The sequence below is a fragment of the Scyliorhinus torazame genome, chromosome 22 (genome assembly GCF_047496885.1).
Source record: "Scyliorhinus torazame isolate Kashiwa2021f chromosome 22, sScyTor2.1, whole genome shotgun sequence".
NCBI lineage: Eukaryota > Metazoa > Chordata > Chondrichthyes > Carcharhiniformes > Scyliorhinidae > Scyliorhinus > Scyliorhinus torazame.
In genome coordinates, this window is record NC_092728.1 from 109,668,438 (window position 1) to 109,686,278 (window position 17,841).

The window sequence follows — 17,841 nt, forward strand, 5'->3', positions numbered from 1 at the left end:
AAGCTGTACTTACAGGGGCTCCCTTTTCACCAGAAGGGCCTGGAGGACCTTGAGGCCCAGGTCGCCCTGGGAGACCAATCGGCCCTGCTGGCCCAGCCTGCCCACGATCACCTGGTGAGCCCTTTGAGGAAGAAAAACAAATTATTAAAGGTTGAAATGCAAATGCCACCTGCAATCCTGGACTTTACAGATAATTAACTATCTCAGGAGGGACACATTGATTTTAAACATGTTCTGAATTGGCTGTTCAGTCCGGGGATGGGAATGGGGCCGAGAACAAGGGGTTTCAGGGTGAGGGACATTGACCCTGGGTCACACAGTCTGTCCATCTGTCCTTAACATCAGAAACCTGAATTTTATGCTTTGTATTCTCACATTCTCTGATCTGTGCCCTTTCTTTGACAGTGAGCGGTGCCCGGTTCTAGCCTAGGCTGAGGACAAACCCTGAGCCAGTTGGGAGCGACCGACCATCACTCCCGCCCTTCCCCAAACACAGAGGGCTGTTTTCTGAGGGAAGGTTTGAGTGCTCCAGCCGGCCTCAGCCTGGCAACTCCAGCGGCGGGATTTCCAGCCCTCCACACCCGCGAGATCATCCAGTCCCGCCAACGGTGACCCCGGGTTGCCTGGCAATGGAGGGTGCGAACAAGGGAAAATCCCATTGGCAGTGGCGGGACCAGAAGATCACGGCAATAGTGAGCCCCGCGGGGGTGGGCAAGGGGAAACCCCACCCCAATGTGGATCCGTGTTCCCATCACTCCACAGAAACCCACGGATGTGTTGGCATTGCCCAATGTTTCTGAAATCAGCGAGTGTGTCTCTTCACAGAAATCTCAAAACCCCTTCATTCAAACCTTTCTCACTGACTTATGGGTAACTGTTCCAATTGTAAATCCTTGGGCTGGTGTTTGTCCATTGGGACTCGACACTGGAAATTCACAAACCTCGGCCGAGATTTTGCCCATTGGTGCAAAATCTCGCCAGAGGCTAAAAACGAGACTCTCCCTGGTGGGATCTCCCGACGTGAGTGTCCCCCCTCCCCCACCAGTGACCGAGCCAGGTCCACGCCCAGGAAGGTCAGGAACTGCTGGAAAATACGACGAGTAAAGCTGCTTTTGATAAAAATCCCGGATAATTCCGCCCATCATCTGTGATAGGCTGTCCAACGACATTCGGAATCACGGATTGTTCATGGGTTATTTTCTGATACATTAACAGGTGTGAGGTTTGGTGGAATGAATGAGGAATCCGGAACCTACATCCCTCCACACTTAGAAAAGCCCTTCCCAGAATTAGCCCTGTGACTGGGTCCGGGCGTCAATCCTCCCGGATCAACCTGCAGCCTCCAGCAATTAAAGATAAAACTCCCACACAGGTGTGTATTTCTCAAGTTTATTAACTCTTTTGTTTACCAGTTATAAAAATATTGAAGTTGGTGGGAATAAAATCCTGTTTGAGCCGCAGGTCGATGGTGGGGAGGGGTCAGGGGGTTGGAGGTTATGTGAAGGAGCAGGTCCAATCAGAGTTGACAACACTAATTCTTGAACATTTTTTCGTCCTCCAGATGTTTCTCACTTACCAAGGGCCCGGGGGGTCCTGGAGGACCTTCGCTGCCTTTCAATCCGATCTGACCCTGTCCACAGAGGAGAAATAAGAAGCAGTGTCAAGTTCACTAAATATAAGAAAAGAATCGGAAAAATTAGGCGAGGCCATTCCGCCCCTCGAGCCTGTTCAATAATTCAATGAGATCGTGGTTGGTCTTCAATCTCAATCCCGCTTTCCCACATCGCTCAAGATCAACAGAAAGATCGATTGCTGTCTTGCATGCACTGACTCGGAGTGTAGAACCAAGGAATTCCGACAGAACGAGGCCATATGGCCTATCGAATCTCCACCGGCCCTTAAAAAGAGTCCTCCATCTAGGCCCACTCTCCCACCATATAAGTGTCAATTTACCATGGCCAATCCACCTAACCTGCACATCTTTCCACCTTGGGAGGAAGCCGGAGCACCCGGAGGAAACCCACGCAGACACAGGAAGAAAGTGTGAACTCCACACAGTCACCCGAGGCCGGAATTGAACCCGGGTCCCTGGCACTGTGAGGCAGCAGTGCTATCCGCTGTGCCGCCGTGGAGCCCCGGGCCCCTGGCACTGTGAGGCAGCAGTGCTAATCGCTGTGCCGCCGTGGAGCCCCGGGCCCCTGGCACTGTGAGGCAGCAGTGCTAATCGCTGTGCCGCCGTGCCGACCCAGGCCCCTGGCACTGTGAGGCAGCAGTGCTAACCACTGTGTCACCGTGGGGCCCCGGGCCCCTGGCACTGTGAGGCAGCAGTGCTAATCGCTGTGCCGCCGTGGGGCCCCGGGCCCCTGGCACTGTGAGGCAACAGTGCTAATCGCTGTGCTGCCGTGCCGACCCGGGTCCCTGGCGCTGTGAGGCAGCAGTGCTAACCACTGTGCTGCCATACTGTCCACATGATGGCTTCAATCTGCTCTGCCTCATTTTGAGCCTGTGAACATTGGTGCATTGGTGCTGGGCATGGGTCAAACAATCCTGTGGATCCCGGAACTGCGACATTAACAAGTTATTCACTTGGCAATAGCTGCAGCTCCTTACACACACAAAGGTCTTTGCCCACACTATTCTGCATGAGTGACTGAAACTGTGGGGAAATTCACCCCCACAGCACCCAGGAATCTTTCAGAAGGGTTCTGTCCAGTTTAGAATGACGAACGAGAGGGAGACTTCTGCACATTGGTCCATTGTCCCATCTTTGCTCATTTGCAACATTGCCTCCCCCACCCTCTCTCCCCCACCCTCTCTCCCCCACCCTCTCTCAGGAACAACACAAAGCGCAGCCTATTCCCACCCAGAAAACACGCTGGAAAATATTTATCAAATTTAATTTTAAAAGCTATTGTGGATCGTGCTTGTCGCAGGATTTCTTTTTTTTTTTAAATTTTCTTATTGAAGCGTTTGCAAAATTTTTACAACAATAACAAAAACAATAACATAAACATCAACATGATGAACTAGACATTTCCCACTCAACCCATTCTGTACCCTGTATCTAACCCCATGCTGTACCTGTCCTGGGAGTGTCTGATGGGGACAATGTAGAGGGAGCTTTACTCTGGATCTAACCCCGTGCTGTACCTGTCCTGGGAGTGTTTGATGGGGACAGTGTAGAGGGAGCTTTACTCTGTATCTAACCACGTGCTGTGCCTGTCCTGGGAGTGTTTGATGGGGACAGTGTAGAGGGAGCTTTACTCTGTATCTAACCCCGTGCTGTACCTGTCCTGGGAGTGTTTGATGGGGACAGTGTAGAGGGAGCTTTACTCTGTATCTAACCCCGTGCTGTACCTGTCCTGGGAGTGTTTGATGGGGACAGTGTAGAGGGAGCTTTACTCTGTATCTAACCCCATGCTGTACCTGTCCTGGGAGTGTTTGATGGGGACGGTATAGAGGGAGCTTTACTCTGTATCTAACCCCGTGCTGTACCTGTCCTGGGAGTGTTTGATGGGGACAGTGTAGAGGGAGCTTTACTCTGTATCTAACCCCGTGCTGTACCTGTCCTGGGAGTGTTTGATGGGGACAGTGTAGAGGGAGCTTTACTCTGTATCTAACCCCGTGCTGTACCTGTCCTGGGAGTGTTTGATGGGGACAGTGTAGAGGAAGCTTTACTCTGTATCTAACCCTGTGCTGTACCTGTCCTGGGAGTGTTTGATGGGGACAGTGTAGAGGGAGCTTTACTCTGTATCTAACCCCGTGCTGTACCTGTCCTGGGAGTGTTTGATGGGGACAGTGTAGAGGGAGCTTTACTCTGTATCTAACCCCGTGCTGTACCTGTCCTGGGAGTGTTTGATGGGGACAGTGTAGAGGGAGCTTTACTCTGTATCTAACCCCGTGCTGTACCTGTCCTGGGAGTGTTTGATGGGGACGGTGTAGAGGGAGCTTTACTCTGTATCTAACCCCGTGCTGTACCTGTCCTGGGAGTGTTTGAAGGGGACAGTGTAGAGGGAGCTTTACTCTGTATCTAACCCTGTGCTGTACCTGTCCTGGGAGTGCTCTGTATCTAACCCCGTGCTGTACCTGTCCTGGGAGTGTTTGATGGGGACAGTGTCGAGGGAGCTTTACTCTGTATCTAACCCCGTGCTGTACCTGTCCTGGGAGTGTTTGATGGGGACGGTGTAGAGGGAGCTTTACTCTGTATCTAACCCCGTGCTGTACCTGTCCTGGGAGTGTTTGATGGGGACAGTGTAGAGGGAGCTTTACTCTGTATCTAACCCCGTGCTGTACCTGTCCTGGGAGTGTTTGATGGGGACGGTGTAGAGGGAGCTTTACTCTGTATCTAACCCCGTGCTGTACCTGTCCTGGGAGTGTTTGATGGGGACAGTGTGGCGGGAGCTTTACTCTGCATCTAACCCCGTGCTGTACCTGTCCTGGGTGTGTTTGATGGAGACAGTGTGGCGGGAGCTTTACTCTGTATCTCACCCCGTGCTGTACCTGTCCTGGGTGTGTTTGATGGGGACAGTGTAGAGGGAGCTTTACTCTGTATCTAACCCCGTGCTGTACCTGTCCTGGGAGTGTTTGATGGGGACAGTGTCGAGGGAGCTTTACTCTGTATCTAACCCCGTGCTGTACCTGTCCTGGGAGTGTTTGATGGGGACAGTGTAGAGGGAGCTTTACTCTGTATCTAACCCCGTGCTGTACCTGTCCTGGGAGTGTTTGATGGGGACGGTGTAGAGGGAGCTTTACTCTGTATCTAACCCTGTGCTGTACCTGTCCTGGGAGTGTTTGATGGGGACGGTGTAGAGGGAGCTTTACTCTGTATCTAACCCCGTGCTGTACCTGTCCTGGGAGTGTTTGATGGGGACGGTGTAGCGGGAGCTTTACTCTGTATCTAACCCCGTGCTGTACCTGTCCTGGGAGTGTTTGATGGGAACAGTGTAGAGGGAGCTTTACTCTGTATCTAACCCCGTGCTGTACCTGTCCTGGGAGTGTTTGATGGGGACGGTGTAGAGGGAGCTTTACTCTGTATCTAACCCCGTGCTGTACCTGTCCTGGGAGTGTTTGATGGGGACAGTGTAGAGGGAGCTTTACTCTGTATCTAACCCCGTGCTGTACCTGTCCTGGGAGTGTTTGATGGGGACAGTGTAGAGGGAGCTTTACTCTGTATCTAACCCCGTGCTGTACCTGTCCTGGGAGTGTTTGATGGGGACGGTGTAGAGGGAGCTTTACTCTGTATCTAACCCCGTGCTGTACCTGTCCTGGGAGTGTTTGATGGGGACGGTGTAGAGGGAGCTTTACTCTGCCATACTTACGAGAGGTCCAGGGAGCCCTCGTTCACCAGTGAATCCGCGGAGGCCGGGGGGGCCGTCCTTTCCAGAGGGACCTGCGGGACCAGGATCACCCTGAAGAGCAGTGAAAACAAAGAGTAAATATGATAACAAACCAATCAACAGGTAAGAACTTGCACCAGAAACTCAGGAGCTCCCACAAGACCCAAACCAATCTATTGTACATGAAGAAATTACCTCTTTCTTTCTTTGTTTCTCTTCAAAAGTTTAAACCAGAGACAAGAGAACAAAATCTACATCGACACGCTGTCGCAATACTGATCTACCCAACACTGTCAGAGGGTCAGTGCTGAGGGAGTGCTGCACTGTCAGAGGGTTAGTACTGAGGGAGTGCCGCACTGTCAGAGGGTCAGTGCTGAGGGAGTGCTGCACTGTCAGAGGGTCAGTGCTGAGGGAGTGCTGCACTGTCAGAGGGTTAGTACTGAGGGAGTGCCGCACTGTCAGAGGGTCAGTGCTGAGGGAGTGCTGCACTGTCAGAGGGTCAGTGCTGAGGGAGTGCTGCACTGTCAGAGGGTTAGTACTGAGGGAGTGCCGCACTGTCAGAGGGTCAGTACTGAGGGGGAGCTGCACTGTCTGAGGGTCAGTACTGAGGGAGTGCTGCACTGTCAGAGGGTCAGTACTGAGGGAGTGCCGCACTGTCAGAGGGTCAGTACTGAGGGAGTGCCGCACTGTCAGAGGGTCAGTACTGAGGGAGTGCTGCACTGTCAGAGGGTCAGTACTGAGGGAGTGCTGCACTGTCAGAGGGTTAGTTTGAGGGAGTGCCGCACTGTCAGAGGGTCAGTACTGAGGGAGTGCCGCACTGTCAGAGGGTCAGTACTGAGGGAGCACCGCACTGTCAGAGGGTCAGTACTGAGGGAGTGCTGCACTGTCAGAGGGTCAGTACTGAGGGAGTGCCGCACTGTCAGAGGGTCAGTACTGAGGGAGTGCCGCACTGTCAGAGGGTCAGTACTGAGGGAGCACCGCACTGTCAGAGGGTCAGTACTGAGGGAGTGCCGCACTGTCAGAGGGTCAGCACTGAGGGAGCGACGCACTGTCAGAGGGTCAGTACTGAGGGAGTGCTTCACTGTCAGAGGGTCAGTACTGAGGGAGTGTCGCACTGTCAGAGGGTCAGTACTGAGGGAGTGCTGCACTGTCAGAGGGTCAGTACCGAGGGAGTGCCGCACTGTCAGAGGGTCAGTACTGAGGAAGTGCTGCACTGTCAGAGGGTCAGTACTGAGGGAGTGCTGCACTGTCAGAGGGTCAGTACCGAGGGAGTGCCGCACTGTCAGAGGGTCAGTACTGAGGGAGTGCTGCACTGTCAGAGGGTCAGTACCGAGGGAGTGCCGCACTGTCAGAGGGTCAGTACTGACGGATTGCTGCACTGTCAGAGGGTCAGTACTGAGGGAATGCTGCACTGTCAGAGGGTCAGTACTGAGGGAATGCCGCACTGTCAGAGGGTCAGTACTGAGGGAGTGCCGCACTGTCAGAGGGTCAGTACTGAGGGAGTGCTGCACTGTCAGAGGGTCAGTACTGACGGATTGCTGCACTGTCAGAGGGTCAGTACTGAGGGAGTGCTGCACTGTCAGAGGGTCAGTACTGAGGGAGTGCTGCACTGTCAGAGGGTCAGAACTAAGGGAGTGCCGCACTGTCAGAGGGTCAGTACTGGGGGAGCGCCGCACTGTCAGAGGGTCAGTACTGAGGGAGTGCCGCACTGTGGGAGGGTCAGTACTGAGGGAGTGCTGCACTGTCAGAGGGTCAGTACTGAGGGAGTGTCTCACTGTCAGAGGGTCAGTACTGAGGGAGTGCCGCACTGTCACAGGGTCAGTACTGAGGGAGTGCCGCACTGTCACAGGGTCAGTACTGAGGGAGTGTCTCACTGTCAGAGGGTCAGTACTGAGGGAGTGCCGCACTGTCACAGGGTCAGTACTGAGGGAGTGCCGCACTGTCACAGGGTCAGTACTGAGGGAGTGTCTCACTGTCAGAGGGTCAGTACTGAGGGAGTGCTGCACTGTCACAGGGTCAGTACTGAGGGAGCGCCGCACTGTCAGAGGGTCAGTACCGAGGGAGTGCCGCACTGTCAGCGGGTCAGTACTGAGGGAGTGCCGCACTGTCACAGGGTCAGTACTGAGGGAATGCCGCACTGTTGAGGGTCAGTACTGAGAGAGTGCCGCACAGTCAGAGGGTCAGTACTGAGGGAATGCCGCACTGTCAGAGGGTCAGTACTGAGGGAGTACTGCACTGTCAGAGGGTCAGTACTGAGGGAGTTCCGCACTGTCAGAGGGTCAGTACTGTGGGAGTGCCTCACTGTCAGAGGGTCAGTACTGAGGGAGTGCCGCACTGTCAGAGGGTCAGTACTGAGGGAGTGCCGCACTGTCAGAGGGTCAGTACTGAGGGAGTGCCGCACTGTCAGAGGGGCAGTACTGAGGGAGCGCTGCACTGTCAGAGGGTCAGTACTGAGGGAGTGCCGCACTGTCAGAGGGTCAGTACTGAGGAAGTGCTGCACTGTCAGAGGGTCAGTACTGAGGGAGTGCCGCACTGTCAGAGGGTCAGTACTGAGGGAGTGCCGCACTGTCAGAGGGTCAGTACTGAGGGAGTGCCGCACTGTCAGAGGGTCAGTACTGAGGGAATGCCGCACTGTTGAGGGTCAGTACTGAGGGAGTGCCGCACTGTCAGAGGGTCAGTACTGAGGAAGTGCTGCACTGTCAGAGGGTCAGTACTGAGGGAGTGCTGCACTGTCAGAGGGTCAGTACCGAGGGAGTGCCGCACTGTCAGAGGGTCAGTACTGAGGGAGTGCTGCACTGTCAGAGGGTCAGTACCGAGGGAGTGCCGCACTGTCAGAGGGTCAGTACTGACGGATTGCTGCACTGTCAGAGGGTCAGTACTGAGGGAATGCTGCACTGTCAGAGGGTCAGTACTGAGGGAATGCCGCACTGTCAGAGGGTCAGTACTGAGGGAGTGCCGCACTGTCAGAGGGTCAGTACTGAGGGAGTGCTGCACTGTCAGAGGGTCAGTACTGACGGATTGCTGCACTGTCAGAGGGTCAGTACTGAGGGAGTGCTGCACTGTCAGAGGGTCAGTACTGAGGGAGTGCTGCACTGTCAGAGGGTCAGTACTGAGGGAGTGTCGCACTGTCAGAGGGTCAGTACTGAGGGAGTGCTGCACTGTCAGAGGGTCAGTACTGAGGGAGTGCCGCACTGTCAGAGGGTCAGCACTGAGGGAGTGCTGCACTGTCAGAGGGTCAGTACTGAGGGAGTGCTGCACTGTCAGAGGGTCAGAACTAAGGGAGTGCCGCACTGTCAGAGGGTCAGTACTGGGGGAGTGCTGCACTGTCAGAGGGTCAGAACTAAGGGAGTGCCGCACTGTCAGAGGGTCAGTACTGGGGGAGCGCCGCACTGTCAGAGGGTCAGTACTGAGGGAGTGCCGCACTGTCAGAGGGTCAGTACTGAGGGAGTGCCGCACTGTCAGAGGGTCAGTACTGAGGGAGTGCCGCACTGTCACAGGGTCAGTACTGAGGGAGTGTCTCACTGTCAGAGGGTCAGTACTGAGGGAGTGCCGCACTGTCAGAGGGTCAGTACTGAGGGAATGCCGCACTGTTGAGGGTCAGTACTGAGGGAGTGCCGCACTGTCAGAGGGTCAGTACTGAGGGAATGCCGCACTGTTGAGGGTCAGTACTGAGGGAATGCCGCACTGTTGAGGGTGCTGCCAATCAGATGGGGCGTTAATGTGAGTCTTTGTGAATATTAGTGATCCCATCAGATTGAGTCCAGGAAAGCAGGAGAAATCTCCCCTTGTCCTGGGGCCAGTATTTATCCGTGAGCGATATTCGCTCCTCTCTGCTGTAAACCTCAGCTCTTGTGACGACAGATACAAAATGTTTGTTTTAACATCAGTGCAATTCTCTGAAAGCACATTCTAATTTCTCCTGTTTGCCGCGAAGGGGCTCACTTTACTTCTGCTAAACTCTCTGCACACTTGTAAAATCTCAGTTTCAGTTTCTCACTCAGATTCTATTTCCTTTCTCTTCATTCATTTCTTGTTCATCCTTTGCTGTTTATAAAAATCCTCTCAGTCCTCAGCGATAACCAAATTTAGATCATTTCATCTGGAAAGATGTCCTGATTGGAGCCTCATTAAAGAGAATTTGCCGAGGAGCCAGTCAGGGCAGGTGGCGAGGTTGTAGGTTTAATGAATCATTTCTATGGACGAGAGCGTGGGGAGAGGTTTAAGAGCGAATTGCAGAGTTTGGGGCTCCCCAGGTAGCCAAAGGCACGACTGCCAGTGGTGGAGCAGTGAGAATTGCGGGAGTGCAGAACTGTCAGAGGGTCAGTACTGAGGGAGTGCCGCACTGTCAGAGGGTCAGTACTGAGGGAGTGCTGCACTGTCAGAGGGTCAGTGCTGAGGGAGTGCCGCACTGTCAGAGGGTCGGTACTGAGGGAGTGCCACACTTTCAGAGGGTCAGTACTGAGGGTCAGTACTGAGGGTCAGTACTGAGGGTCAGTACTGAGGGTCAGTACTGAGGGAGTGCTACATTGTCAGAGGGTCAGTACTGAGGGTCAGTACTGGGGGAATGTTGTCGGAGGTTACAGTGATAGGGCAGCACGGCAGCACAAGTGGCTAGCACTGTGGCTTCACCGCTCCAGGGTCCCAGGTTCAATTCCCCGCTGGGTCACTGTCTGTGCGGAGTCTGCACGTTCTCCCCGTGTCTGCGTGGGTTTCCTCCGGGTGCTCCGGTTTCGTCCCACAGTCTAAAGAGGTGCTGTTAGGTGGATTGGCCATGGTAAATTGCCCTTAATGTCCAAAAAAAGGTTAGGAGGGGTTATCGGGTGTAAGTGAGGGCTTAAGTGGGTCGGTGCAGACTTGATGGGCCGAATGGCCTCCTTATGCACTGTATGTTCTATGTTCTATGATAGAGAGGGTTGTTGGGGTTGGAGGAATTTGCAGAGATAGGGAGGATTATAGGGGCTGGAGGAGGCTACAGGGATAGTAAGGGTTGGGGTTGAAGGAGGTTACACGTAGGGAGGGTTTTTGGATTTGGTGGCGGTTACAGAGATAGGGAGGGTTGGGGTTGGAGGAGGTTACACGTAGGGAGGGTTTTTGGATTTGGTGGCGGTTACAGAGATAGGGAGGGTTGGGGTTGGAGGAGGTTACACGTAGGGAGGGTTTTTGGATTTGGTGGGGGTTACAGAGATAGGGAGGGTTGTTGAATTTGGAGAATGTTACAGATAGGGGGGGTTGTTGGGTTGGGAAAGGGTTAAAGAGATAGGGTGGGTTATTGGGGCTTGAGGAGGTACAGAGATAGGGAGAGTTGTTGAGTTTTGAGGATGTTACAGAGATAGGGAGAGGTGAGGCTATGGAAATACTTGATTTGGAGGATGAGAATCTGAATTTGAGGATGTGACCAGTTGAATTGGACATGGTTGAGATATGTGCTAAATATTGTACTCATTATCAATAATCATTCCAGTAACTCCCAGTACACCAGCAAATCCACTGTCTCCAAACTGTCACAAAGAATGGGGGTCATACCTCCAACACTCACCTTTGAACCTTCTTTTCCAGCAGAACCTGGCAGACCTTGTTCTCCAGGGGGCCCAGGGGGTCCTGGGTGACCACGTTCCCCAAGGGGACCAGTCTCTCCTGTGGGACCCTGGCAGAGGGAAGCAGCCATTAACACAGTGAGACACAGAACCAACCCCGAGAAACCGCCACCTCCATGCTAACCTTCCATCTCCAACTCCCATCTGTTCCTGTGTAAACTGCTGACAGATGTTTGTTGAATCTACAGGCTGGAAAAATCCATGTCCACTTATCAAGGTGGGCCTTTTTTGTTGAAGGATTTGTGGTGAGATTGATCCTGATTATTTGAATAATCACATGAGAGGGAATGGATGCTTCCTGAATAAGGGGATCGGATTTCCCTTGCCTCTTGTTTGATGTTTAAGGTAAATAATCTGGACAAAAACCTATCCACAGATTGTGTCCACCTCCTGGCCCATTTAAAACAGGGATGAACTGCGGTGGGTCTCTGGAACCCACTTCCTGAAAAGGTGGTGGAAGTAGAGTCTGAATATTTTTAAGATAGAACTGGGTAGATTCTTGGGAAGAGGTGATAGGTTATTGGGATACAGATTTGAGGCTACTATCAGGTCAGCGATGACCTTATTAAATTGCAGGGCAGGATCGAGGGACTGAATGGTCTCCCCCTGGCCCTTGTTTATACATCTGGGCTGGCATCCTGAATAGTAAGCACCCAACTGGACATAAACTGTCAACAATCACTGGAAAGCACATTTGCGTGAAACACTGAGCGTCACTGAACAAAAGTTGAAGTTAAGTTTAAATAGGCGGTTTGATCCAGCCGATGTGTTGGTGTGAGATTTCCCACGTGTCTGTGTACTGAGTACTAAAGAGCTAATTGCTGCTCCTTGTATTTAACAGACACAGGAGTGGGTACGTCAAACAACGGGAATCTGAGACATGTCCCAACACTGAGCAAACTTTCAGAATCTCCACATTCAAAATTAAACATGAATCTCAACTTCTATTTTGTGATTATTTGGAGTTTCTGAAATGAATTTTGAATGACTCTGTACTCACCTGTGGACCAACTACGCCAGGAGGACCAGGTGGCCCGGTTTTCCCCTGGAAACCCTGTGTGCAGAAGGAGATCAGTTACTTACAGCGTGAGATTTCATCAGTAATCAATCCCAATGAGGAGAGAAGGAGGAATCGACTCAGAGTCACAGCAGCACGTGAGTAGTTTCACAGGGTGAGACGCAAAGCGACTCAGGCCATTGCAGGAAGGATGTTTCCCCTGGCTGGAGGGGCTAGAACCTGGGTCACAGCCTCAGAATAAGGGGCAGGTCATTTAGGACTCAGGTGAGGAAGAATTTCTTTACTTAGGGTGGTGAATCTTTGGAATTCTCTACCACAGGGAGCTGTGAGAGCTCAGTCATTGAACACGGGCAAGACAGAGATCCATGGATTTCAACATATTTGAAATATCAAAGGATAAGGGGATAGCATGGGAAAATGGTGCTGAGGTCAAAGAGCAGCCATGGTCTGTTACAATGGCAGTGCAGATTGGAGCGGCACGGTAGCACGGTGGTTAACACTGTTGCTTCACAGTTCCAGGGTCCCAGGTTCGATTCCTGGCTTAGGTCACTGTCTGTGTGGAGTCTGCACGTTCTCCCCGTGTCTGCGTGGGTTTCCTCCAGGTGCTCCGGTTTCCTCCCACAGTCCCGAAAGACATGCTTGTTAGGTGAGGACATTCTGAATTCTCCCTCTGTGTACCCGAACAGGCGCCAGAATGTGGTGACTAGGGGATTTTCACAGTAACTTCATTGCAGTGTTAAGCCTACTTGTGACACTAATAGAGATTATTTTATTTTTTTTAAAAAATATTTTATTAAAGTTTTTCGATCAAACAAAAATTTCCCATTTTACAACTTTGTAATAATATATACATTGATCGTTTTTTAAATAAATAATATGCTAACTAACGGCAACTGCCAACAACAAAATAAGAAACAACAGAAATAATAACTAAAATAGTAACTTCGTAACATCTAGTATATAAACACACACATAAAACCACTGAAGACCCAAATGAGCCCCCCGCCCCCCCCCCCCCCCCCTCCTGGGCTGCTGCTGCTACCTTTCCTATTTTCCCTTATCGCTCTGCGAGATAGTCGAGGAACGGTTGCCACCGCCCGGTGAACCCCTGAGCCGAACCTCTTAATGCATATTTTATCCGCTCCAGTTTTATGAATCCTGCCATGTCGTTTATCCAGGCCTCCACGCCCGGGGGCTCAGCTTCTTTCCACGTAAGTAGAATCCTTCGCCGGGCTGCTAGGGACGCAAAGGCCAACACGTCGGCCTCTCTCGCCTCCTGCACTCCCGGCTCATCTGCAACCCCAAATATAGCTAACCCCCAGCCTGGTTTGACCCGGACCCCCACCATCTTCGAGATCACTTTTGCCACCCCCAGCCAGAAACCATGCAATACCGGACATGACCAAAACATGTGGGTGTGGTTCGCCGGGCTTCCCGCGCATCTCCCGCACCTATCCTCCACTCCAAAAAATCTACTCAGCCTTGCTCCAGTCATATGCGCCCTGTGTAGAACCTTGAATTGTATCAGGCTGAGCCTGGCACACGAGGACGAAGAGTTTACCCTACTTAAGGCATCGGCCCACAGCCCCTCCTCAATCTCTTCCCCCAGCTCCTCCTCCCATTTTCCCTTCAGCTCCTCTACCATCGTCTCCCCCTCGTCTCTCATTTCCCTATATATATCTGACATCCTACCATCACCCACCCATGCCCCCAAAATCACTCTGTCCTGGATCTCTTGCGCCGGGAGCTGCGGAAATTCCCTCACCTGTTGCCTCACAAATGCCCTCACTTGCATATAGCGAAATGCAGTCCCAGGTGGCAGCCCATATTTTTCTGTCAGTGCTCCCAGACTCGCGAACGTCCCGTCTAAGAACAAGTCCTGCAATTTCGCAATTTCTGCTCGCTGCCAAGATTTAAATCCCCCATCTATCCTTCCCGGGACGAACCTATGGTTGTTCTATATCGGGGACCACACTGAGGCACCCGTCACTCCCTTATGTCATCTCCACTGCCCCCAAATTTTCAGAGTTGCCACCACCACTGGGTTTGTGATGTATTTTTTCGGGGAGAACAGCAACGGCGCCGTCGCCAGTGCTTTTAAGCTAGTTCCCCTACAGGACGCCATCTCCAGTCTTTTCCACACCGCTCCTTCCCCTTCCCTCATCCACTTACATATCATTGACACATTGGCGGCCCAATAATAATCACTTAGACTCGGCAGTGCCAGTCCCCCTCTGTCCCTACTGTGCTGCAGGTACCCCCTCTTTACTCTTGGGGTCTTTCCAGCCCACACAAAGCTCATAATACTCTTGTCCACCTTCTTAAAAAAGGCCTTTGTAATCAGTACAGGGAGGCACTGGAACACAAAAAGAAACCTCGGAAGGACCACCATTTTAACCGCCTGCACCCTGCCCGCCAATGACAGGGGCGCCATGTCCCACCTCTTAAAGTCCTCTTCCATCTGCTCTACCAGTCGTGCCAAGTTAAGCTTATGCAAGGTTCCCCAATTCCTGGCCACCTGGATCCCTAAATACCGAAAATCTCTTCTTACCCTCCTCAACGGTAAATCGTCTATTCCCCTGCCCTGTTCCCCGGGGGGCATCACAAACAGTTCACTCTTCCCCATATTCAATTTCTATCCTGAAAATTCTCCAAACTCCCTGAGTGTCTGCATTATCTCAGGCATCCCCTCCACTGGGTCTGCGACATACAACAAATCATCTGCGTATAATGACACCCGATGCTCTTCTCCTCCTCTAAGTACCCCCCTCCACTTCCTAGAGCCCCTCAGCGCTATGGCCAATGGCTCAATTGCCAACGCAAACAGTAACGGGGACAGGGGGCATCCCTGTCTTGTACCCCTATATAGTCGGAAGTGGTCAGATCGTTGCCTATTTGTAATCACACTTGCCACCGGGGCCCTGTACAGGAGCTGAACCCATCTAATGAACCCCTCTCCAAATCCAAATCTCCTCAGTACTTCCCACAGGTAGTCCCACTCCACTCTATCAAATGCTTTCTCTGCATCCATCGCCACCACTATCTCCGCCTCCCCCTCCGGTGGGGGCATCATCATCACCCCCAACAGCCTCCGTATGTTAGCATTCAATTGCCTCCCTTTAACAAACCCCGTTTGATCATCATGCACCACCCCAGGGACACAGTCCTCTATCCTCGTCACCATCACCTTGGCCAAAAGCTTGGCATCTACGTTCAAGAGGGAAATAGGCCTGAATGACCCGCACTGCAGCGGGTCTTTGTCTCTTTTCAGGATCAGCGATATCGTCGCCTCCGACATCGTCGGGGGTAGTGTCCCCCTTTCCCTAGCCTCATTAAAGGTTCTCATCAGAAGTGGGGCCAGCAGGTCCACGTATTTCCTATAGAACTCCACCGGGAACCCATCCGGTCCCGGGGCCTTCCCTGCCTGCATGTTCCCAATTCCTTTTACCACCTCCTCCACCTCAATCTGTGCTCCCAGTCCAGTCATCTCCTGTTCCTCAACCTTCGGGAACTCCAGCTGGTCTAGGAAATGCATCATTCCCTCTTTCCCTTCCGGGGGTTGAGCCTTATATAGCCTCTCGTAAAATACCTTAAACACCCCGTTCACCCTCTCCGCTCCCCGTTCCATCTTTCCCTCCTCGTCTCTAACCCCTCCGATCTCTCTCGCCGCTCCCCTCTTCCTCAGTTGTTGTGCCAGCAGCCGGCTCGCCTTCTCTCCATATTCATACTGCACTCCCTGTGCCTTCCTCCATTGTGCCTCCGCCTTACCCGTGGTCAACAAGTCAAAGTCCGTGTGCAATCTCAGTCTTTCCCTGTATAGCCCTTCATCTGGAGCCTCCGCATATTGCCTATCCACCCTCAAAATCTCCCCCAACAATCTCTCCCTTTCTTTACCCTCTTGTTTCCCCTTATGGGCCCTTATGGAGATCAGCTCCCCTCTAACCACCGCCTTCAGCGCCTCCCAGACCACTCCCACCTGGACCTCTCCGTCATCATTGATCTCTAGGTACCTTTCAATACATCCCCTCACCCTTACACATACCCCCTCGTCCGCCAACAGTCCCATATCTAATCTCCAGAGTGGGCGCTGTTCCTTTTCCTCTCCGACTTCCAGATCTACACAATGTGGGGCATGATCTGAAATGGCTATAGCCGAATACTCCGTTCCTGCCACCTTCGGGATCAGCGCCCTTCCCAGGACAAAGAAGTCTATCCGGGAGTACACTTTGTGGACATGGGAGAAGAAGGAAAACTCTTTACTCCTTGGTCTGGTAAATCTCCAGGGATCCACTCCTCCCATCTGCTCCATAAAGCCCTTAAGCAGCTTGGCCGCTGCCGGCCTCCTCCCGGTCCTAGATCTGGACCGGTCCAGCCCTGGGTCCAGCACTGTGTTGAAGTCCCCGCCCCCCCCACATTACCATCTTTCCCGTCTCCAGGTCCGGGATGCGCCCCAACATACGCTTCATAAAATTCGCATCATCCCAGTTCGGGGCATATACGTTCACCAGCACCACCGCCTCACCTTGCAATCTGCCACTCACCATCACGTATCTACCCCCAGTGGTCTTCGCCTCAAACAGTACCCATTTCCCTGTTGATCCCCAAATTTCTTTCTCTGTCAGTCTGGCCTCAATAAAAGTTGAGATGGATTCGCACGTAAAAAGAAGTTATTTATTTAGCTTGCAAGCTTGATTCATTTCATAGAAATATAAGAGACATCCAGTTTCCTATGTCCCAGAAAGCGAATGAACAAAGAAACAAAGGGATCTCTGCAAATCAAGTCAAATGGTATCAAGTTTCACATACTCGACGCCCATAGGTCAGCCTATATCCCTCCTGACCTGTTCGATCTATTCTGATTGGCTCACTTCCAATCCCTTTCTCTGGCCCCTATCAATGCAGCATCACTCTCATAGACACACCTCTTCCTGCTTTTTCCATGCGGTCTCAAACCCCTTTGTCCCTAACTGCCAGAATCAAAGTGGCTTATTTCTACATTACATTAACTAGTATCTCTAAAGTAACTATTTTATATCAGATTCGTCATCCCCACCAGTATTGCCACCCCTCTATTTTACGCATCCAAGCCCGAGTGGAATACCTGTCCCACCCATCCTTTCCTTAATCTGACCTGATCCGCCAGTTTCAGGTGCGTCTCCTGAAGCATAACCTCGTCTGCCTTTAGTTTCTTTAGGTGCGCAAATACCCTTGTCCTCTTAATCGGCCCATTCAACCCTCTCACGTTCCACGTGATCAACCGGGTTGGGGGGCTCTTTACCACCCCCCCTCGTCGACTAGCCATCCCCTTTTTTAGACCAGCTCCTCACCCGGTTCCAACGCACCCGCTTAACCCCCGGACGGTGCCCTCCCGTCCCGACCATCCCATCCCGTAACAGCTCCCCCTTCCCCTTAGCAGCAGCAACCCAGTTAACCCCCCCCTCCGCTAGATCCCGCTCTAGCTTAGTTGCTCCCCATATTGCTTCCGGAAGTCAGCAAACTCTGGCTGACCTCAGCTTCCCCCGTTTATCCTTAGCCTCCCATTATGTGAGGCCCCCTCCTTCCTGCGCCCCCTTTTCCAGCCACAATTTCCATAGCGCGGGAACAAAGCCCGTGCTTCCCTCTCGGCCCCGCCCCTGATGGCGCAGCTCCCTCTCTCCTTCCCCCTCCCCTTCCCCAACTGCGCCCACATTTCTTCGTGTGTCCCCCCTTCGAGGGGAAAGAAAATTTGCCCCCATCTGATTCACAGTCCCTTGCCACCACCTTGCTACTTCATTTCAAACACTCTTTCTCCAATCTAGTCCAACTTCTCCTCTTCAATAAATGTCCACGCCTCCTCTGCCGTCTCGAAGTAGTGGTGTATACCCTGGTGTGTAACCCACAGTCTTGCCGGCTG

At 52.5% G+C, this 17,841-nt stretch overlaps 1 protein-coding gene across 1 annotated transcript in view; it reads right to left on the minus strand.

Annotated features, from left to right (window-relative positions):
- Positions 1–17,841, minus strand: part of LOC140399362 (uncharacterized) — a 166,522-nt gene that overhangs the window by 85,085 nt on the left and 63,596 nt on the right. The window contains exons 11-15 of the mRNA XM_072488934.1: positions 11,931–11,984; positions 10,873–10,980; positions 5,319–5,408; positions 1,577–1,630; positions 14–121 (exon numbers count right to left, since the gene is read on the minus strand). Coding sequence (XP_072345035.1) covers positions 14–121; positions 1,577–1,630; positions 5,319–5,408; positions 10,873–10,980; positions 11,931–11,984 — 414 coding nt within the window. The remainder of the gene's footprint in view (positions 1–13; positions 122–1,576; positions 1,631–5,318; positions 5,409–10,872; positions 10,981–11,930; positions 11,985–17,841) is intronic.